A 21,016-nucleotide genomic window follows, 5' to 3' on the forward strand; every position below is an offset into this window, starting at 1 on the left:
GGGAAGGGCGGAGGGACCCCTAATCACGTGACGAATCGGGACATGGTCCCGGTTACCGGGAGTATTTATAGGCATAGACGGAAGCGAAGATCGATTCGCCGATCGTCATATCCTCCCGCTCCCGCTACCGCTGCGGGATCTGTGCTTCTGCGTGTGTGCGCAGTCGGATCTGTACTCTTGTGTGTGCAATGAGGGTGCATGAGGTGCAGCGCCAACGTCGGTCCATAGGTCCCCAGCTTGTCAGCAAACGATACAGTACAAGAACACTCCATATCGAACTCCTCTCGCAACTGGTGGTAGTGCGTTTCCGATGCAGAGCACTCAATCACAATCATGATACCTGGCGTCGACTCACCGTATCTCAATCCCGCCCTTCGCGGGATCCTCAACGGGATCGTCTTCTGCATCGCCCTGTTCATGCTCGAAAGATCGGCAGACGTGTTCGTCGATAGCACCTCGATCGTCGCAAAGAGACTAGGATTACCAACGATCTTGGTCGGTCTGTTGACTGCAGGAGCCGAATGGGAAGAGGTAAGCGCGTTTCCAAGGTAGAGGTTTTGCCGAGTGTAGAAAAGCTGACGACGATTTCCCTGCGAACAGCTTGCCGTAGTTGTCTCCTCCTTGAGCGAAGGCAACCCCTCTCTCGCCGTATCCAATGTGATCGGATCGATGACGGCCAATATCCTGGGCTCCTTTTCTATCGGGCTGTTATTCCGCCCAGCTGCTCTGAACAACAACGAAATGTTCTCCTCCCGGCTCTACGTCTCCCTGATGCTCTTCCTGAGTTTTATCTTGATCGTCGCCGGTCCTGGATGGGGATGGATCCTGCGAGGGCTTCAAGTGGGTATCCCAGTAAAACGGGCTAGGAGAGCTCAGTCAGCGGGGAAATGGGCTGGGATCGTCCTCCTCTGCTTGTTCGGAGTCTACGTAGCAGGAATCGCTTGGGGGATCTACCGGGGTACCGTAACCCCGCCCGAAGGATCCGACAGTGATTCTTCCGATACCGATAGCGACTCCGAGATGGAAGACGAGGATCTTTTGGATCCTGAATCCCTCAACACTCAGAGACCTCTTCCTGCAGCTCAAGCTAGTCTGACGCCCGATGTCCGGACGCCAACCGAGAGATCGCCGTTGATACGCACCGTATCGCTTCCTCCTCCCTCGGCAATCACGCAACGAAGGGGTCCGACCTCGACGACCCATCATGTCGTCAGGTTGATCGGATCGACGGCGATCCTTTCACTTTCGGGTTACTTGCTGTCAAACACGACTTCTACGCTCGCCGTCTTGCTCGGCTTGTCACAGTCGACGCTGGGTCTGACTCTCTTGTCCATCGCGACGACCTTGCCGGAAAAGCTCGTGGCCTACAAGAGTGGCAGGAAGAGCCAGACCGGGGTCTTGATCGCGAACACGGTTGGCAGCAACGTATTTCTCGGCACCTTGGTGCTCGGGATCGTTTGGACCGTCTCGGGCGAGTTGCCTTTCACTTCTGGTAACGCCTCGGGAAGGATTAGAGGGATCAAGGGACTAAGGTGGATCTGGGTGGATGTCATCGTGGTCGTCGCTAGTTCGCTTCTCATGTGGACCGTCGTCTGGTTTGGGCTGTTCAAGAGGAGCATCGGTGTTGCCATGTTATTGTTGTATACGACCTACATTGTAACAATCTTCTTGAGATGACCAGTACGAATGTCGACGATTTCTGTATAAAGTCTTTCTCACTCTTCGTCGTCTTCCTCGCTATCCTCGCTATCATCCCCATCTTCTTCATCGTCCTCCTCCTCACTCTCGACGTCCATCTCGTCTTCGTCGTCACTACCTTGCCAATCTTCACCTTCGATGTTGGTGGCACGGAGTGTCACATACCCGTCCCGCTTGTCCAAGTTAAGCGAGTAAAAGTCATCGAGCGTATATTCCCGGCGGGACGACTCCCAGGAGCCTCCGTAGCTGTATCGACCGGGCCTGTCAGCGACAAAGTTGTTTCATTGAAACAATACCATCACGCTTACAGGTAGAACGTGTTCTTCAGCACGGCAATCATGGCGTTGTATCGGACCAGCGGCGGAACCAAGGCATTACTCTGGCCGCTCTGATTCTGCGATTCGACATCCATACCGTTCTCGCCAGCAGGCTGTATAGGTAACGAGACGTTCTTCAGCACGACATATGACTTGGAACATGAAGCCGGGTCGAACTGACCTTTTCCTCTGCATCGCTGTCCTCGTCGCTGTCGTCTTCCTCGTCACCAGCGGCCGGGGTAGCTGCGGGTGCGTCCATATCGACGTCCTGTCCATCCCCACCGCTTTGTGCTGCAGCAAGCGCCTTGGCTTCACGAGCCAATCGCTTCGCCTTGGCACCGCCTCCGCCCATCTTCTTCTTCTTTGCTTGAAGCGTGACCATCGACCATTTATTATTCGCGGGGTTGTAAGAGAAGCTGATGTTCGTGATATCGTAAATACTTGCTGACCGGGACGCAAATGTTTAAACGGCATACTTACAGGTCGTTGTAAAATACCGACTTCATGTCCTCCTTTTCTTCCTCGTCGTGCACTCCTCCGAATAGGACTCCCATGCCCTTGGTGGCCCAGTGAGTCATTGAACAGCCGGAACGGCTGGAAGGGGCCAAGCCACCCTTCTTGCGTTTTTCCCAGACGAGTTTTGTGAGGTCCGCATCCATTCTGATATTAGGTTGAAGCGATGGTAAGCATCCATGCTGAGTATCTAAATATGATACGCTTACTTAAGGGTCCACATATCGTCTAGTGCGAGCCCAACGAAGTTCTTGCCACCGGTATACTCCTTCTTGTACCCGCCTGTGGTAGGATTGCTCGTTTTTAGCCATGCTTCTGAGCCCAGGTCCGGAAAGCAGATTTACCGTATACGATGACGCCTTCTGAACATGGGATCATCGAGAACCCTGAGCGAGGACTGTAGAGATAGAAAGAAACCCTGAACATCGGCCACCTTCTGAATGAATGAGGCGAGAAGGACTTACCCGGGCGCTCGTTTGGCATCCTTCGTCTCCACCTGCTTCCACTTGTACAACTCCGTGTCGAACAACCACAGGTCCGACAGGTACGTTGCTGATATCCGCACAGGCTATCAACGAGACGACCACTGTTAGATGTACGTATCTGCTCACTTTTGATACCGGTATCTTGGAACCCTCCAAACAATACAATATACTGCTTCCAGACAGCCATTCTGTGTCCAGACCTCGCCGAGGGTCCTTTGCTAACCTCTACTTTCGCCCATGAATGGTCTTTAACGCTGAAACACCACAAGTCCCGATAATGCAAGAAGTTGGACTGATTCGAGGACGAGTATTCGCCGCCAAAAAGCCAGAGCTGTCCACCTTCCTTGGCAAGAGGTACAACTGCGTGTGCTGATCGCGGCGGTGGAGCGGTAGGACAGGTGTATAGGCGCCACTCATTCTTGTCAGGAGAGTAACGGAAGGTGTCGTTGCTAAGTCGTTCAGATTGCTCAGCCGGGTTTCTACGCTATTTCTGCGAGCCTCTCGCTTACTAGAAGTGAGCCTTCTGACCATCAAAGTACTCTGTTTGGTGGTTATCAGCCGGGCAGTCCTAAATAGATATTCACATCGACAGCCTTACCGCCTCCAATGAGCCATAGATGATCCCCATAAGCCGTTAAGGTTGCGCTTGCCCTCCTGCTTGGGGCTCCAGCCTGTATTTCATCCTTGACAGCGTGTGCCTTCGAACCATAAATTGCACATTTCAGCTTGACAGAGCCAGAGATAATATCGTTCAGTCAGTCGGACGAACCTTCTGCCAATCCTCTTGGAACTAGTAGTATTTGCGAATTCGCCATCAGCTCGCCGTCTGACGTCCTCCAGCTCAGCAATCAGTTACTCACCTGCGCCAGGATCTCCTCAAGATTCTCTTCTTTTCCCTTTCCCTTTCCTGCTAGTTTTCTCTCGGCTTTGGCGCTCTAGCAATGAGTTCGTAAAAGGTAAGGTGGGCAGTCTGAGAACCTCTTCGGAACACCCCGAGCGTTACCTTCGTTGCCTGCTTCTCTTTCTTTGCAAGCTTATTGGCGGCTTTTGAATCGCTGGACTTCTTCCCCATGGTGCCTTCTCTACTGATCGAGACTCGCTGTCTTGTTGATGATGAACGAGGAGGTTGTTCGGCACTATACATATTTGCCTTGTTGTATGTTCGGAGTGACGAATTCTTGATTCTTACGGTAATCGTATCAATCGTTGTCAATAACGAATATGCGCTTTGGCAAGGCGAATTGCCCGTGGTCCCGCTTGTCTTTTACATTTGATTGAGATTTCGAACAAGACGCTGCGAGACCGAGCAGCAAGGCGACAATTACATTCAGACACCATACGGATATTCTGTTTAACTCAGATTTAATCCGTGCGAGAATATCCTAAGGATCAATGAGAAGGGAAAAAAAAACGATTCAACTCATCAGTTCTGATTTCAGTCCGGGAATTATCAATGGCAGTCAAGGACGAGGCATGAAATCGAGAAGAGGAGGATGAGATGACTGAGCATTCACATTCGCTAGCAGTACATCTTACACACCGGCGCTACCTTCCGTTTGGACTGACTTTCAGTAGTCCGTATATACGCTCAAGACTTTGAGGAGTTCAGCGTCGTTCTGCGTGCGTTCCAACGTAAAGACCGAAGGATCTCCCTTGACATTACCTCTCCGACTGTATGCCCATTCAATGGCATTGGAGACTCGCTCGCCAGGGCGCGGCTTCCGTAAAACTTTGACTGTAACCAGGCGCAAGCCTTGAATAATGTCGACCAAGGTGGAGCTGAATTTCCTGATTTCGTCGTCATCGGGTGGCGTGAGGGCTGTCCAGTCTGGTCTAGTGGGTGAAGTACTAAACTTGCAATGAACGGACGACCTTTCGAATCTCGACAATGTAAAGCCCGTCTTGATAGTCACTTCGACGGCTCGGATGGGAACAGTTAATTCGCGGAGCCAATATGCTGAGTAGGGCTGTGAAATGTATAGACTTTTCAGTAGAGCGATGAGGACACCGGGTTCTGGTTACTCACAAGGGCATGATCGGCTTTGAACCTGACATTGTGGTAAAGCTCAACTTCGAGCATAGTCAATTCCGAACCGACTGACCGATCCCTGGCAACCGCATTATGGCCATACATCGGAATCAGTGGGCTGGCAGGAGAGTAGCCCGATGAATATGGATTCCAGAGACCGGCCGCCCATTCCTGACGAATCACCCCGACTGAGTATTTCCACGCAGAGTACATGTGGACTTTTACGCTGGTCAAGCCGAGACAGGTTACCCGCCTTGTGAATGCCAGCGATTCCATAGCCAGATGAGTCAAATTCTTGAATGATAGGTTCAGATCGACCCAGTCGCATCTCGTTAATCCGGTCACACGTAATGCTTGTACTGCATCATTTCTGTAAGGGCGTATATTGTCTGTATTCCGAAAATTCATTACAGTCAAGTCTTTTAAGTTCGGCAAGTCCGTGATAAAGTTGGAATCCCGGGAGGCGAAATACATGTCCGTTAGATAACTGCATGTTCCGAAACAGAAGATCGGTGAATGAGCATCGTAAGGTCTGATCCCGTACTGTCTGCCTGCACTTGTTGGAGAGGTCGAGAGCCCTCCGTAAAGGCGAGAGGCGAGAGGGATACGTCGCGTTACCTGATCGCGTCGGGGAAGAACATAAAGAAAATGAACTGACGGGCCTTCTGAGACCGAAGACCTGAGCGCGCGAGTCGAATATCATTCTCCATCGATCCATCAAAGACTTTGGGATCGGATTGCATGCCCTTACCCTCATCCAACCTTTTGAGCTCTTGATGATATGACACGCCCTTCGGCTGTTGCTCTCTGTTGCTGAATCGAATCGATCGAACGGTTGCGGACCATGCGGTTGATCGATCGCTGTTCGCTTCTAACTCTGTGGACTCTACAACACAGTGTCCAGAGCAAAGCTCGAATCCGGAAAGCGTACTGACTGCTGATTTCCTGACGTACTATCTCATTCAAGACATACCAATCGTCATATGAGATCTTGTCACCTCGGGTAACCAGAAGCCAGAAGATTTAGTTGAAACGCTTGAAAAAGATGCCGCTTGAATAAGATGCCGTGACTCTTCTCGGCATGGATATCGTTGTCCGTAGACTCGACGCTCGCCATACGCTTTAGGGGACCTCACAGGCCTCACAAGGATGAAGGCATCGCTCAGATCCAAGGATACTTTACCGTGCATTCAACAGGGGAACATCCGTTTAGTCATCAGCTACCTAAATCCCAAAATACCCAGCTGCGTATAGACGTATCGAAAGTTCGACATGGCCAACTATCAGCCGGACGGAGGCAACATCGTTGTGCGGTCGTTGACGGACGATACAACCGAGTTCCAGTTGTCGGGAGTCGAGATGGCGTAGGTGGACATGTCCCGCTCTTGACAGTCGTAACCGGCTTTCGAAGAGGAAGAGAGACTCAAGAGCGCATCTTGTCTGGTCACACTAGCTATGCGAACAGTCTGCGGAGAGCGATGATGGCGGATGTGCCGACAGTTTGTGAGTCGACCGACATGGATGAAGTTTCTTCTAGGGAAAGGATATAAATGGAGCTGACCGGGTTATGTGCTGTTCTAGGCATCGATCAGGTCTCATTTCGACAAAATACGAGTCCTCTTCCGGACGAGTTTATCGCTCATCGATTAGGTATGATCCCATTGATCAGTACGGGGATCAAGACGAACATGAGGGAGACCAGGGTAAGCCTTGCAGCAACTACCTCGTCGGACAATCCGGTACTCAAATGATGCGCCCAACATTCACAGGACTGTTCCTGCGATGAAGGATGTGCTTACTGCATGGTGGAGCTGCATCTTCGGGTGAAATGCACACGGGACGAGCATCTGCCCGTGACCACAGCTCAGTTGGATGTGGTCCCAGTGACCGTGAGTGATTAGCAATTCGGCTGGATGTCTTCACGTTGCTGACACAAAGTGTATGATGAATGCAGATAGCCGATCCGAATGATGACGAAGGTGGTCCGGAGATGCTGAAAATGCGACCGAGAGATTTCGGACAGCCGGTAGGAAAAGGTAGGCCATTCCGTCTACCCCATTAATTTGCCTTTCAGCTCACGTCGCCCTCCGTGTGATGTCTATCCAGTCGCTCTTCCCGAGAGCGGAACGAACGCCCTTCCGATCGTGATCACCAAACTTGGAAAGGGCCAAGAGATTGATATCATTTGCAAGGCGTATAAGGTGCGTTCTACCGTTCATTGGTTCTCGGTGGGATGCCTGAACTGACAGTTGACTTGCGGTGATCCCCATCGATAGGGTCTGTCGAAACACCACGGAAAATGGTCACCGCTTTCAGCAGTAGGTTACGAGTACGATCCTCATAACAAGCTGCGCCATACCAGTTACTGGTTCGAAGTCGACCGTAGGTTTCTTCCGCCAGTCTCTCTTCAAAGAGGCAGCTTCCTGACTACAGGAATGATCTTCCGCCGCGATCGAACAGAAAAGGCAGAATGGCCACCGATGAAGAGTGCTGCGTACGAGGCAGAGCCAGAACCTGATGAGCCGTTCGACTACAATGCCAAACCTGGCACATTCTACATTGAAGCGGAGGGGACTGGCAGCATGCCCGTCAAAGAGGTCGTCCGATTGGTCAGTGCATATTCGCGGATTTGCATGATTGGTCTCCATTCTAACGCAACAGGATGAATGGGTTTGTACTGCAGGGCTTCGAAGCACTAGAGGACAAGCTTGGACCCATGATCACTGAGCTGTACAAGGCGGTGGCCAAGGAGGAAGGACGAGAGATTGAAGACGAGGACGTGGGGATGAACGGGGCTGGCATGAACGGGGACGCCGCGCCGTTGGTACAGTCATACGGAGCTGGTATGAACGGATCGTATGGGTATGGCGGTGGGAACGCAGACCCCTACGGAAATGGAGCGGGAGGATCTTATATGAACGGCGGTGGGATGCCTTATCGATAGATTCAAGATTGCGGTCTCAAATCCCGGATAATTCGGGTCAAGTTGTATCGAGTATCGTCTATGTGAGACGAAATGTCATTCGGGTGACCATCACATACATGCCTAGCGAGTCACAGGCGTGGTTCTTCCTGTTCGCACGCCTGTGTCATGTATATTCGCATCTATCGGCAAACCCGTCTCGGTCGATACAATATCTAGCCCTAGCTAAAACATCCTGGCTAGACATCATGGCTCTACAAGATGAACTTGTAAGGGTTGAGGATTCCCTTGGGGTCAAACATCTGCTTGACCCGTCGCATCAGGTCGATGCTGGTCTGGTCCTTCGAGTAGCCGATGTAAGGGGCCTTCATCACACCTGCAAAGAGAAAGATTTATTAGCTTGATGTGTAGTCAATTGACCGTTTCGGACAAAACTTACCCAATCCGTGTTCCGCCGAGATCGACCCCCGCTCGGCGGCAACAATCTCGTAGACATAAGGCTCAATGACCTTTTCGATCTCGGCGTCATACTTGTCGGCGCAGATGTTAATGTGCAAGTTCCCATCCCCGATATGACCGTACCCGACGATCTCCCTGATGCGGCCTCCACCTTCCTCCTTGAACAGACCGGATTCTGACAATCTCGCCCGCATCTTCTCGACCAGCGAGTACATCTTGGGGACGGGCACGCTGAGATCGTACTTGTACACCGAGCCGGACTTGCCAGCGGATTCGGGAATAAGTTCTCGGAGCTTCCAAAGCGAGTGGTATTGCGTCGTGTCCTGAGCGAGCACACCATCGAGAATCAAGTCGTTCTCCATCAAGTTTTCTAGCAATCCTTGGAGTTTCTAAAGATTGAGGAAGCAATGCAGGACATAGGTAGACGGTATTAGCAAAGCAGGCCTTATCGACTAGTCTCCAATTATCAACCTGTAACTCACCTCCTCGTCATGTTCCTGCTTGCTGCCGCCCGTCTCAACCAAGACGTAGAACTCGCCCTCGGTCTCAAAGACCTTTCGGTCAGCCTCCCCTCCTTCCTTCTGATGACGCCTGACGAGGTCATACGCCTGCTTGTCAAAGAATTCGAAGGCCGAGAGGATCTCGCCCAAGTGGGACTTGGTCTCTGTGTAGACCTTTTGAACGGCTTCGTAAGATGGAAGGGAGAAGACGGCGACGTTCATGGCCTGCAAAGAGGGGAGATTGCAAGGAAACAGGACGTCAGCTGAATGCTGATGAGTCAGACTGGATAGATACCGTGCCACTCACGCTCGGTCGCTTGGGGGTCAAGATGGTGATACCGGTGATGATTCCGATAGTGCCCTCGGACCCGATGAACAGCTGCTTCATGTCGAATCCCGTATTATCCTTTCTCAAGCCGCCTCCCAGACCGTCCCAGATGGTTCCGTCCGGCAACACGACCTCCAGACCGAGTACGCTCCCGTGTAGGGATCCGTACCTCAAAAGCCTGAGTCCACCGGCGTTGGTAGCTACGTTCCCTCCGATCTGGCAGGAACCCTTGGCACCGAGATCGAGAGGGAAGATGTGGCCGTGAGACGCAAGCTCGTTGTCGACCGTCTCGAGGATCGCACCGGCGTCGACGGTAAGAGTACCGGAGACAGTGTCGAAAGATCGGATGGAGTTGAGGTTGGAGAGATTAAGGATTAGTTCGTCGTGGATTGGTGTGGACCCGCCTAGATATTCACGGCGTCGAGGGTCAGTTCTAGTCGTTCCACAATTGTCAAGCTGAAGGCTGCTCACCGACAAGTCCGGTATTACCACCCTGGGGTACGACAGCGATCCCTTTGTCCCAACAATACTTCATGACCTTGCTGACCTCTTCCACCGTCTTGGGCTTGACGACGACCTGACCCTTTCCATGGTACTTGTTCATCCAGTCGTCATTGAACGGTCTCAGATCGTCCTCGCTCGCTGACCCGTCCAAAGTCGACATGAGCGAAGTCGGAGCAGACAAGAGCGCTCGGAGGTCGGTAATATTGGATTCCGTGAGCTGTGCGAAGGCTGAAGAGCGAGGTGGGAGGGCCGAGGCGAATCGGATCTGGGTGCTATGGCGAGTGGAGAGGATAGGGGCGGGAGTCGTTCGGGTCGATCGGATCGCCCGACGAGCGAGGGCAAGAGAGGTTCGTTGCATCTTTTAAGTCTTAGTTTTGAGCGGATGGAACTACAGCTTGCGATTCCTGCTAAGGTTATCAGATTCGATGGTCGAGAGGTGTTCAAGTAGCTGTTCGATGTCTCAACTTTTGCCCCTAGGCTAGGCTGGGCTGGGGAGGTTCCCCTCGCCCCGAAGCGCGCGAAAGAGTAGCAGCCGTTCGAGCCTGAGAGCTGAGAGAGGGCATATGCCATCAACAACCATCATCATCTCATGCATCTCACCTGGCATATATCGAATAGGTCCCCAAGCACACAACGCATCATACTACGGCTCTGACAAACCACATTCTGAAGTCTACATCATGTCGGGGACTGGAATCGGAATCGCAAAGTCAGTCCCCGGAACCGTCGTATCGTTATTCTTGCACTCATCAAGAACGAAATGTCTTTGTGCTATTTGTTGTCATTCCGTGGACGAGCAGCTTGCCCAACCAGGTCAGTAGCATCTCGCTCAGACAGGTAAATCTTGGAGCTACAGGCTGATAGTCTTGACGCTGTGGCATATAGAGGCACAAAATCGTTGCCAAGCAAGGTGCTCATTTCACCTTGATGGTGGTCGGTACGTCTTTCGCGACTTTCCTAACAATTGATGAGCAGTCTGTTGACGCTGTTGTTCGCTATCTTCTCCACCACAACTTCATTCCTGATCAATACGGCTTCTCGCTCTCCTATTCTACCTACTGAATGCCACCTATCAGGCGAATCCGGCCTAGGGAAATCCACTCTCATCAACACCCTCTTTGCGACCGAACTCGTCACGCCCAAAAACTACCGACACCGATTCGCCAAGCAGCTCGACAAGACGACCGAAGTCGAGATCATCAAGGCCGAGTTGCAAGAGCGGGATTTCAGCGTCAAGTTGACCGTCATCGATACTCCTGGATTCGGAGACTATGTGAACAACCGGGAGAGGTCAGTCTAGGACTTTCGTCTCAGGACGATGATGTGTTTTGCTGATATATGCATCCGTTTTGTCTACTTGTTTTTGTGCCTGGTAGCTGGTCATCCATCGTAGACTTTTTGGACGATCAACATGAAAACTATATGCGTCAAGAGCAGCAACCCCAGCGCAAGGAAAAGGTTGATATGAGGGTGCACGCCTGTCTTTACTTTATTCGACCTGGCGGACACGGGTGAGTCTGAGCTAGAGTCGTCCGCAGCGAAGGATACATCTCAATACTTATACTCTCGTGTCACGACTCAACTCGCATAAACAGCCTCAAACCCCTCGACATCGAGACCATGAAACGTCTCGGCACCCGTGTCAACCTGATCCCCGTCATCGCCAAGGCGGATACCATGTCCCCCACCGACCTGGAAGAGATGAAGGATCGCGTCAGGACGACCTTGGTCGCGCAGGGGATCAAGGTGTACGTGCCCCCCGTCGAGGTGGACGACCAGGCTTCGGCGGATCATTCCAGGACTTTGATCGTAAGTCGCCGGTCTGTGCAGGGGAAATGGTACAGAGTGGTGGAATGTGGGTTTTGACGATGATGGGTTCATGGAATTATAGGAAGCTATGCCATTCTCAATCATCGGAAGTACGGAGGATGTCAAGACCAGAGATGGAAGGGTCGTCAAGGGTCGAGAATATCTTTGGGGAGTGGCCGAAGGTATGTAGCCGCGCTGGTGGGGTCGACAAGGACCCCTAAGGATAACCTACTCACATCTTCTTGTGCACCGTGTAGTCGACAATGAGGATCACTGCGATTTCCGAAAACTCCGTTCTTTGCTCCTCCGCGTGCACATGCTCGACCTGGTCACCACCACCGAAGAGACGCACTACGAGTTGTACCGTCAAGCCCAGATGGAGACGCGCAAGTTTGGCGAGCCCAAGGTCAAGAAGCTCGACAACCCCAAGTTCAAGGAAGAGGAAGAGTTGTTGCGAAAGAGGTTTACGGAGCAGGTCAAGATGGAGGAAGCTAGATTTAGACAATGGGAGCAGCATGTGAGTTGAACGAGGGGTATCGCGCTTATACATAACAAAGCTGATTCTGGGTGGAATGTTGCGCTACAGCTCATTGCCGAGCGGGACAGGCTCAACAAGGATCTCGAGAACGCTCATTCGGCTATCAAGTCTCTGGAGGTCAGTCTGGGCTCCCTCGGTCCCATCTCGGTTGGAAGCTGATCCTCTCCTCTACCTTGATGTTCGCTATCGTATAACAGGCCGAGGTGGATCACTTAACCGCTTACCACCGTAACGCCAGCAGTATGGGAAGGCGAGGCTAAATCGGCTGTTCCCGGATCTGCCTTATACCCTCGCTTTCTGGTTTTCGGCTTACTCATCTTACGACGTCTCTTTCTATCTTTTTCTGGTTCACGGTCTCTCTTCCCGGTCGGGGGAGTCCTCTCGCTCCCTCGCTTCTGGTGCTGTTTCTTTAATGCCATAACGACCTTTCTTCTCGGCTCTGTGCGCTCTCCGTCTCTTGTCGATCATCTTGCAAGTCTGCCTGTGAAGCGCAGGCTTATATACAAATGATATTGGACAACTACATCTAGACAGGATTGTTTCGATTGATGTGGTCGACGCGGCCTCTGCTAGGCGATTTTGTTACTGTAGTTATCCAAACGATGTCCGTTCTGGGTCACGGTCGGATTTAGCCTAGCGACATCACAAGAACCTCCACTTTCGGTCCGATTATGACAGGAGAGTGCGACTTGATCTATGGCGGTGATAATAATGCACACCATATTAAAATTCTGTAACTTTCGATCAGCGTCAAGAGGTGTTTACACCTTGCCCGTGGCCTGAGGAGAGCATTCTCTCGATGTCTTGGCGCACAAATCTGATCGTGTTGTTCTTCTGTTTCTTTAGGCAGACCATGAAACCAGGGGAACCGGGTCGGAGCGGGTTTCCCCGCCACACCTCAAAGTATTGTTGATTCCCAAGGAAGATCGAAAGGTATCGCCAATCTCCTTTTCGTGCAAGAAGACCAACTGTCGCCTATGTTCTGATAACTAGGACCTCCTTGATTCTCGTACGACCACCTCGTGTGATTCAAAGCAGCGAAATCAGATTGATCGATCATATCTGGAATAGGATACATCTACACAGTACGTTTGCGCTAGAATGAAACGTCTCGCTTGTCGAGCCGATTCAATACTCAGATGACACCGGATGACATACTACAAGAACACGAGTAGCTACCAAACGCGCTTGACTAGCTGACTAGACTGATCTGCTGGAAGATTGGCAGATGCTCAACGCCTATGCAGATCGTTATGTAGCCACCACAGACGCTCGTTCCAAGCATCGGTTACGGGACGATTGTAGACGACTTGAACTCGGGCTTGTCATAGCCGATCTCACAGCACATACCCATGTCTACCGAAATGCATCATAAGGAATTAGGGCTCCACAAATGTCTAATCGACTTAGAAACAGCAATTTCCGAATTATACTCACAGCTAACCTCTGAACACCATTTGTTAATGATAACAACTTCGTTGATCTTTTCGCTCGAGTCGTGTCTCACAACATTTTCAAACGGTCGTTCGTACATCGCACAGTTTTTGTTCGCCTCACTGAAATGTACTGCCATACAGACTGGAAAGATTATCGCTCAAATGTGGAAGAACGCTTCCAGGATGCACGATAAACTTACCTTTGCCAGTACTCGTACTGTGACGTTCTTCCCAGCATGCATTCGTGCAGTCAATTAGGGTTTGCGCTCCAACTTGATCATACTGATAGGCGGCCCGATCGATCAGTAACAGTGAAACAAAAGTGTTGTCGCCACAAGCAAGGCCAGAACGCTCACAAGTTCGTCAGCCCCCTCCCAAACAGCCTTGTGATATTTGAAAGCAGCAAAAGTCCCATTGCTTTCGTTCTTGTGCGGCACCTTTAGGCTTTTTGCCATGTGCCACTCTGCCACTCCTGTTGTCCGTAATTTGCCGTAAATGACGCGTCGGACGCGACCGAGCGAGAGCGAGAGCGAGAAAGATCATCATATGCATCCTGGTCCTTGCTGCCCATATCATCCTCGACGTCCCACGGTCTCGTAAGCTATTCATGCCTTGCACACCACCTTTGGTCTCTATCGTATCTAAACTGTAGTCCGGAAACGCCAATCCTGATAGGAGGGAGCTCGAAGGACCATGTCGTGGTCGCCCTCGCCTCCCCCTTCCGCACGAAAAGCGGCCAAGCAAGCAGGACCATCGGCGGCGATCGAACGCAACGAGTCCGAGACTGGTGCAGCCGCCCCAGCTCGGCCCGCTGGACCTACCAGGGATCTCTCGGACGTACATATCGATTTGTTCAGTACCGGAGTCGGAAAGACTCGGTATGGGTCCGAAGAGCAAGCTCGTAGCGAAGAGGATGTGCAGGGCAGGGTATCGATGTACGTGCGCATCGTCGACGAGATGCTGTCGACGGTATTGCAGAGCGACTCGTATCTCTTCACGTCACCAGAGCTATACATCTTGCAATACTTCAAGGATCTCGAATATGGACCCAAATACCTCTTGTCCCGGTTGCTCTTGCGCAAAACGAACAAGATCTTTAGCGTCAAGGAGCTTATCGCACGCTACTCGACCGAACTCGGCGAATCCTACATCCCTGGCTATATGGACGTCTTGATCGAAATCTTGCAAGTACCCGGGCTTCTTACGCCGAATGATGTCTTGGCATGTGAGCCGGTATCGTCGGCTCCACCAGAGCTGGTCTCGAAAGACGTGGGGGACCCGACTAGCTATCAACAGCCTGTGACACGGACGCCATCTCCTGCAAAGCGAAAAGATAGCCAATTGACGGTCGCACCGGAGCCTATCGAACTCTCCTCCGACTCGGATGACGATTGCCAAAGCCTGTCCCTCCGGACTGGACCTTCATCACGCCTGACCGGAACCTCTGGGTCGGCTGCCAAAGCGTCCAGACCCAAACCCAGTAAGACTACACCTGCCAAGGTGCATCCCATGTTTGCGAGGTCAGACACACCTGTACGAAAACGATCGATGGCACCGGAGTTCTTACCTTCGACTCGGTCCCGATTGGGATCAACTCCCAGAAGAGGGGAAACGCCTGTGATACGGGATCGAGCGGTTACACCAGACAACGTCGAGGTGATCGAGATCATGTCATCTCCACCGCCTATCGCTTCTACCTCCAAATTACCCGATCTCAAAAGTTTTCTGAAACCGACGAGACGGGATTCTGGAACTGAAAAGGTCAAGGGCAAACGACCTGCCTCGACACCCACACCTGCACCCCTATCCCGAGCCCAATCGAATCTAGGGCCGGATGGGAAGCCTACCGCAGCTACAGAAGACGATCTGGAATCGTTCTATACCTATAAGAGGCTGTCAAATCTCACTTCAACTATCAACGCCTTTGCCAGAGGCATCGACGAGATGTCAGTAGAAGAAATGATCGCTCAGCTAAACATGGCAGAGCTGGTCAAGATCGCCAAGGAGCTCAAGCTCTGGAAGAGCAAGTACAATAGAAGCGAGATGATCTCGGTCTTGCTAGCTTCAGCTAACAAGCAAAGCCGACTACCCTTTGCGATTGTGTCCGAAAAGAAGAAGGCCGGAGCAGGCGGTCCGACAAGCAGTCAACAGACCACCTTGTTATTCTCTGCCAGTCCATCTGCATCGCAAAAGACACCCATAAGGAGGAACAGTAATCATGCAGGCAGGACACTTTTATATGACAAAATCGTCGATGCATACGGTGGCAGGGCTGTCCAGATAGCCTTGCCCTTCCGGTCGCTGATTCACCGATTGAACCTGGTCTACTATCGATCCACCATCACGCCATCTACTGGTATCGCCAAATCGCTCATGTTGCCAGAAATCCTTACGTCTTCTTCCAAGAGGACGTATCCAGACGTTATGGCCACGCGCAGCAGGGTGTGGCCAAGTCGAGAAGCTCTTTTAGAATACGAGTCTGCATTGGAAATGGAAGCAATGGTTGACGAAGCTTTAGGAGAGCAGAACCACTCCACCGGTAATTGGGTTGGCCAAAGCGGTTATGGATTTGGGATCAAGGGTGGAAGGCTCGAAGGAGCCAGGCGGGTCAAGAGGGCTTGGTTGAACGTACACCAGACATGGTTGACTGCCGTTGGTGCTGCTCAGTCCGAAGAAGGACGAAGTCAATCAGGCTCTAGGCATGTGCTTGATCGTTTCGAACTCGGTGGGTTCATCCTGTCTCGACCAAACGAATTCCTTTCGAGGCCTTACCGTCGCTCTATCTCCAGGCCATATCTTGACCAGAGTTGTCTCGAAGGGTTCTACAGCCCTGGGCATCCTGCACGAGTACGACCAAGAATGTGAAACCTTGCGAGCCTTGCTGGCACAGAGAGTCTGGAGGCGAGGAAAACGTGGCGCATGGTACGATCGGCTTGCTCTTGTCCTGATGAATCATTATGGGGGTGACGAGGAGAAAAAGCGAGAAGCGGTGGAAGTTTGTCTCGATGGACTGGAAGACGCTGATACTCATCTCAGTGAGTCTTGCTGCGGTGACCAAGTAGGACTTCGCTGATACCGGTCGTCCTAAAAGTCTATCGACCACGACTCTCGCGACGGCTGAAGCGACTAGAGAAACAGCTTGAATTGTCCAAGGAAGAGCGTCACATTTGTGAAGCTGATCTGGGACAACCGGAGAAGAGATTCCTAAAAGCGCACCGGATCAGAACACCGGCTCGAGAGGCCTCCAGTATCCGATCGTTTTTCGCCAGCAAACGCGACGAAGCTGGAAATGCAAGCGGGGATGAGCAGGATCATGGAGCAGATACAAGGATAGCTCGCGATGAAGCCAGAAGCTCCAAGACGACATGGCTTGGACGAGAGGGGGGTACAAGTGTGGAAGGTTGGGTTCTCGAGTGGTGGGCACAAGAAGGCTGGCAAGGGTATGTTGATGGCTAAAAGGCGTTTTGAATCACGAGATAATAATTCATCTCATCGCTCAGCTTCCATGCAGAAGCATCTATCCTTACAACTCTCTTCACACTGCTTTTCTGGCCTTTGCTATATCTACCGCTGCCGGGTGCTTTTGAGACGCCATACCAATTGGCCCCGCTCGATCTCGGCTCTGACTCGTTCTATACCTCACGAGCTGAAGCAATCGAAACTCGGCTGTCAGAGATGCAGAAAACATCGAAGTGTCTCCAGATGCTGGCCGAAACAGATGACCGAGAACGAACGAAAGGCACTCTCGCGGTAGGTGTCAGCTGGGAGTTTGGGAAGAAGGAGCTTGAAGAAATCGTTCAATGCTTGGGAGGTAAAGCGTTGAGCGTACTCTGTCGGATGTTCTGTGAAGAATATGGCCACAGAGCTAGTGGTGTTCCAGACCTCATGTGAGTCGAATCGTAGTCTCCCAAGGTAACGCAACATACTGATATGTCGGAATTCGCGCATATAGCGTTTGGAATTTGGCGGAGAAGCGGGCGCGCTTTGTCGAGGTCAAGTCACCGAACGATTCCCTCTCGGAAACTCAAAAGGTTTGGATCAACGTCCTCCAAACGGCTGGAGTCGAGGTAGAGGTCTGCCATGTGGTTGAAGCTTCTACCACTGAGAAGGGATCCCTGAAGGGTATCAATAAACGTACAATTGAGGACGGGGGATCAGGCTTGCCCTCGAAACGTCGCAAGACCCCGAAGTCGCACGACTATGGTGAACTGGACGGCACAGATGTTGACGAGGAGGATGACGGAGGTATGGAGATAGAAGAGTGGAGATATGAAAGCGGCGACGAGGCTGCCAGTAAGGCAGGCAAGACCGATGGGGTCCTCTTGACTCGGGCACAAGCGCAAGCTCTGGATAACGGACCTGAAGACCTCAGCTGGAGCGGATCAGACTTCGAAGCTGAGCAATCGAACAAGGAGAACAGGCTGGGGACTAGTTTTCGCAAAGGAACTCCCTTGGTCCAGCCGCAAGGGAGTTCCAAGAAGAAGAGAGTTGGTCCGACCAAGAGTGGTAACTCGGCCAACATAGGTTCCAGTGCTCGCACGGAGTCGGGCTCTGCAATCCTATGTCGATAATGGACTTAATCACGACGTTGTCTTGACGATCTTTAACGACACTTATGATATGGCCATAATAATTGGATGATTGGTGACCAACTATCGGGGTATCTATTGCCATTTTATCGGTATCGTAACCTATTAACGCGCAGTCATGCTCTACAAAAAGGGCTCGATGTTGATCTCTACGCTAGAGCATGGGTTGAGAATGGAGTAGTTTTGAAGCACGGTAGGATGCAGAATCCCGAGCGACCCGATCAAAAGATCTCGCGAACTGGAGCCCTCCGCTGATTCACTGCCAGGTAAGACACTCTTTAAGGCCTTGGCGACCGTGTCAAGCGGGGACGAAGTGGATTGGGTTCCTTCCAGAGCTTTGACTGCACTGGTGTCCTGTTTGGCCTGATCTTCCTTGGCAGAAGCTGATCTTCGGTAGTAGATATTAGCAGCTCGGCCAGGGAAGTACATGGGATCTGCGCAGCCAATGCAGCGGGGCGGGTCAGCAGGGCGTAGGCATAGCCGCCAATGGTCTTTGAGTCTACTTACCATCCGAAGGCTGCAGATAGTAACCCTCTTCTGCACTAGCGAACTTGCTCTGTTCCAGCGCACCGATGAAAGGCACCTCGAGGATCTGCATGATCCGGTCGAGCAGCCCGTGGACGACCTCAAACCCTCCCTTCTTGTCCGTATACAGCGCAGCGGCGTGCCTGTAGTTGCGTGCTTTACGTTCTTCTCGGCTGTCCTGCACCGCGATGTCCGAAGCCTCGAAGATTTTGAGCGGCAAAGCCAATGACTTGTTCTCACGCAAGGTCTTGAGCAGACCGGGAAGAAGAGATGTTCGAACAATTTGGAATTCGGCAGTGGCGGGGTTGGTGAGCTTAATGGCGGTGCCCTCATCCTTGTGGTTGAGCCAAGCAAAGTTCTCGTCATGAGAGCACTACGATGGGATTTTCCTAAGTTGCTGTCAAGTTCCATAAACAGCTACGTACTCACCAGAATGAGCGGCAGAACCTCGACCCATCCGGCCATCGCGCATTCTTTTCGAACGACATCAGCTAATTTGTTGATCGCGAAAGGTTTTGCTACCGTGCTTGTCTTGGGAAGACCGGTAGGCAGGTTGTTGAATCCATAGGCTACACCCACATCCTCCATGATATCGCACTCGTGCAAGATATCCGGTCGGGTGCAAGGTACGTACACGTCCAGCGTCTCGGTTGGGCTGGCAGACGAAGGTGCCGCAGCGAGCGACATCTTGTTCAGCAGACCGGCCATCTCTTCGGGAGAGAGGTTCAAGCCGAGAGCAGCGTTGATATAAGAGACAGAGGCGTTGGTGGCTCGTGGGGTCAAGTTCGGTGAGACCCGCGAAGTGCCGTTGGCGTAGGTGATCTTGACCGGCTCAACTCTAACAAGACCGAAGAGAATCAGTCGGGGACAATCTCAAGTCTTGCGATCTGATTGCTACTGACTCGAAGGGCGTCTGGCAGTACTCTGAGAACATAGCCACAATGATATTGACGACGATATCTCTATTAACAATCAACATGAATCAGTGCCGTGTAGGCCCGAAGCTGCTGAAGACCGTGCTATTGCTCACAGCTTGGTCTGATCTGTTGCGGTGACGTCGATGAAGATGTTTGTGGTGTTGAGGGTGATTTTAGAGTCTGAATGTCCGGAGAAGAGGAAAGTCAGGCAACTGAGAGAAACGTATTGAAGCACAGCAACGAACGATTGGAGTTGATGATGGGAGGCATGCTCAGCACTTTGTCCTCGCTGTCGTAGATGATAGGGTAGACGGGCGAGTCTCGGATGATAGGCAGGTATTTTCCGAGATGACGATCGGTCTGTAACGAAAATGCATACAGTTGGCACAATCAGCTCATTTGTGATCCACATACAACAAGACTAGCTGGACTCACTTCATAGAGGGTCATCAGTTCTTCGGCGGTGTACTCTTTCTCCTTGTTCAGCGGAGCAAACTTGATATCCCGAGGGGCCTTGGCCATGTACCTGACAGAGTGCCCTCAACAACGATCAATTTCAAGTCAGTCTGAGATAACGCCAGCGAGACTCGCCTGAAGGGACCCTTGATTGTGTCCAAGTCGTGGGTACCGATGGCGACCAACTTTCGTCCTCGGCACAGGTTTTGGTGAAGTTTGTCTTGCAAATCGATGAAAGAGTCGTATGCTGCCTGGCTCATCGGCTTGGCAAGTCGGAGAACGGCAGAAGCGAAGAAGGGCCGGATCGAAGACACCTGCACGAGATGAAGCGAGTAGGATATTAGCGACCGATGCTCCAACAACAGTTGTTATCCCTCCGCTACGGCTACTCACGCTCTCCTCAACGGTACATTCGATCATGTTGGCAGGGTTGCTGAGCTTGAAGGCAGGTGGGTTTTCCTTGCCCAGGAACTGCCTCAAGCCACGAGCCAGACCTTCCAGGCATAACAGGTCGTATCGGTTGGCAGGCAGCTCGATCTTCAGCTCTGGCTCTCCAGCCTCAGCGGCCTCCTTGCCTCCCTTCTTTCTTGCGGCCATGACCTCCTCGGTCGTATCCTCGTCGAGCTCGATACCAAAGTCGAAGCATAGGGCATCGAACTCTTCAGTAGCTGTATTTCGCAATCGCAAGCGGTGTCGGTTTAGGTTTCGCTATTCCGACATTTTGTATAGTGTAACGAGCTTACTGTAGCTTCGCTCGAGCTTCTCGTACAAAGCGGCCTTGTTGACGGTGATGGTGGGCTGTAGAAGTTGTGAAGTCGAACTTTTAGTCGAGCGTTCCGAGCAACGACTAAAAGTTCAAGACTGACCATTTTTGCTGCCTTTTTTCGCTTAACTAGTTCCAGTCGTCCCAACTGTCTGTCTGAGGATAGTCACTGTATTGTTGCGTTGTTGTCGTGCCGTCAACATGGACGATGCACCATGAATAGACTC

The 21,016-nt window shown here is 51.8% G+C and overlaps 8 protein-coding genes across 8 annotated transcripts; 4 read left to right on the top strand and 4 right to left on the bottom strand.

The window, feature by feature from the left end:
• Positions 1 to 333: 333 nt before the first annotated feature.
• On the top strand, positions 334 to 1,677 carry HD553DRAFT_342057 (uncharacterized protein; the record flags this gene model as incomplete). The annotated part of the gene is made up of 2 exons (XM_046182704.1): positions 334 to 531; positions 601 to 1,677. The coding sequence occupies 2 exons, from the start codon at positions 334 to 336 to the stop codon at positions 1,675 to 1,677; spliced, it is 1,275 nt and encodes a 424-aa protein (XP_046036447.1).
• HD553DRAFT_355383 (galactose oxidase) lies at positions 1,447 to 4,085 on the bottom strand (the record flags this gene model as incomplete). The annotated part of the gene is made up of 13 exons (XM_046183822.1): positions 1,447 to 1,944; positions 2,007 to 2,128; positions 2,197 to 2,431; positions 2,496 to 2,675; positions 2,738 to 2,810; positions 2,873 to 2,925; positions 2,993 to 3,080; positions 3,140 to 3,462; positions 3,523 to 3,553; positions 3,612 to 3,711; positions 3,783 to 3,803; positions 3,874 to 3,948; positions 4,017 to 4,085. The coding sequence occupies 13 exons, from the start codon at positions 4,083 to 4,085 to the stop codon at positions 1,716 to 1,718; spliced, it is 1,599 nt and encodes a 532-aa protein (XP_046036448.1). The 3' UTR covers positions 1,447 to 1,715.
• Positions 4,086 to 6,246: 2,161 nt separating this feature from the next.
• Positions 6,247 to 8,097, top strand: HD553DRAFT_311214 (insert subdomain of RNA polymerase alpha subunit). The gene is made up of 9 exons (XM_046179939.1): positions 6,247 to 6,406; positions 6,496 to 6,545; positions 6,624 to 6,745; positions 6,812 to 6,931; positions 6,997 to 7,078; positions 7,149 to 7,243; positions 7,319 to 7,424; positions 7,503 to 7,651; positions 7,726 to 8,097. Exons 1-9 carry the CDS (start codon positions 6,315 to 6,317, stop codon positions 7,984 to 7,986), a joined length of 1,077 nt encoding a protein of 358 aa, XP_046036449.1. The 5' UTR covers positions 6,247 to 6,314; the 3' UTR covers positions 7,987 to 8,097.
• HD553DRAFT_335287 (uncharacterized protein) lies at positions 8,098 to 10,195 on the bottom strand. The gene is made up of 5 exons (XM_046182185.1): positions 9,724 to 10,195; positions 9,232 to 9,656; positions 8,907 to 9,149; positions 8,405 to 8,813; positions 8,098 to 8,341 (listed from the first exon to the last, which is right to left on the bottom strand). Exons 1-5 carry the CDS (start codon positions 10,112 to 10,114, stop codon positions 8,220 to 8,222), a joined length of 1,590 nt encoding a protein of 529 aa, XP_046036450.1. The 5' UTR covers positions 10,115 to 10,195; the 3' UTR covers positions 8,098 to 8,219.
• Positions 10,196 to 10,349: 154 nt separating this feature from the next.
• Positions 10,350 to 12,853, top strand: HD553DRAFT_311217 (Septin-domain-containing protein). The gene is made up of 10 exons (XM_046179940.1): positions 10,350 to 10,465; positions 10,557 to 10,569; positions 10,642 to 10,693; positions 10,833 to 11,046; positions 11,133 to 11,267; positions 11,352 to 11,565; positions 11,648 to 11,747; positions 11,823 to 12,082; positions 12,152 to 12,220; positions 12,301 to 12,853. Exons 1-10 carry the CDS (start codon positions 10,437 to 10,439, stop codon positions 12,361 to 12,363), a joined length of 1,149 nt encoding a protein of 382 aa, XP_046036451.1. The 5' UTR covers positions 10,350 to 10,436; the 3' UTR covers positions 12,364 to 12,853.
• Positions 12,854 to 13,138: 285 nt separating this feature from the next.
• HD553DRAFT_335289 (uncharacterized protein) lies at positions 13,139 to 13,994 on the bottom strand (the record flags this gene model as incomplete). The annotated part of the gene is made up of 4 exons (XM_046182186.1): positions 13,139 to 13,459; positions 13,541 to 13,681; positions 13,740 to 13,821; positions 13,896 to 13,994. 4 exons carry the CDS (start codon positions 13,992 to 13,994, stop codon positions 13,392 to 13,394), a joined length of 390 nt encoding a protein of 129 aa, XP_046036452.1. The 3' UTR covers positions 13,139 to 13,391.
• Positions 13,995 to 14,442: 448 nt separating this feature from the next.
• On the top strand, positions 14,443 to 18,181 carry HD553DRAFT_284352 (VRR-NUC domain-containing protein). The gene is made up of 6 exons (XM_046178200.1): positions 14,443 to 15,050; positions 15,576 to 16,264; positions 16,329 to 16,574; positions 16,631 to 16,979; positions 17,040 to 17,426; positions 17,492 to 18,181. Exons 1-6 carry the CDS (start codon positions 14,473 to 14,475, stop codon positions 18,108 to 18,110), a joined length of 2,868 nt encoding a protein of 955 aa, XP_046036453.1. The 5' UTR covers positions 14,443 to 14,472; the 3' UTR covers positions 18,111 to 18,181.
• On the bottom strand, positions 18,182 to 20,968 carry HD553DRAFT_331499 (uncharacterized protein). Its single transcript, XM_046182020.1, has 11 exons — positions 20,893 to 20,968; positions 20,770 to 20,824; positions 20,420 to 20,694; positions 20,162 to 20,340; positions 20,006 to 20,096; positions 19,816 to 19,930; positions 19,684 to 19,750; positions 19,556 to 19,615; positions 19,083 to 19,491; positions 18,636 to 19,026; positions 18,182 to 18,562 (listed from the first exon to the last, which is right to left on the bottom strand). Exons 1-11 carry the CDS (start codon positions 20,893 to 20,895, stop codon positions 18,252 to 18,254), a joined length of 1,956 nt encoding a protein of 651 aa, XP_046036454.1. The 5' UTR covers positions 20,896 to 20,968; the 3' UTR covers positions 18,182 to 18,251.
• Positions 20,969 to 21,016: the final 48 nt, after the last annotated feature.

The sequence above is a fragment of the Filobasidium floriforme genome (genome assembly GCF_021052385.1).
Source record: "Filobasidium floriforme strain CBS 6241 chromosome Unknown HD553scaffold_11, whole genome shotgun sequence".
NCBI lineage: Eukaryota > Fungi > Basidiomycota > Tremellomycetes > Filobasidiales > Filobasidiaceae > Filobasidium > Filobasidium floriforme.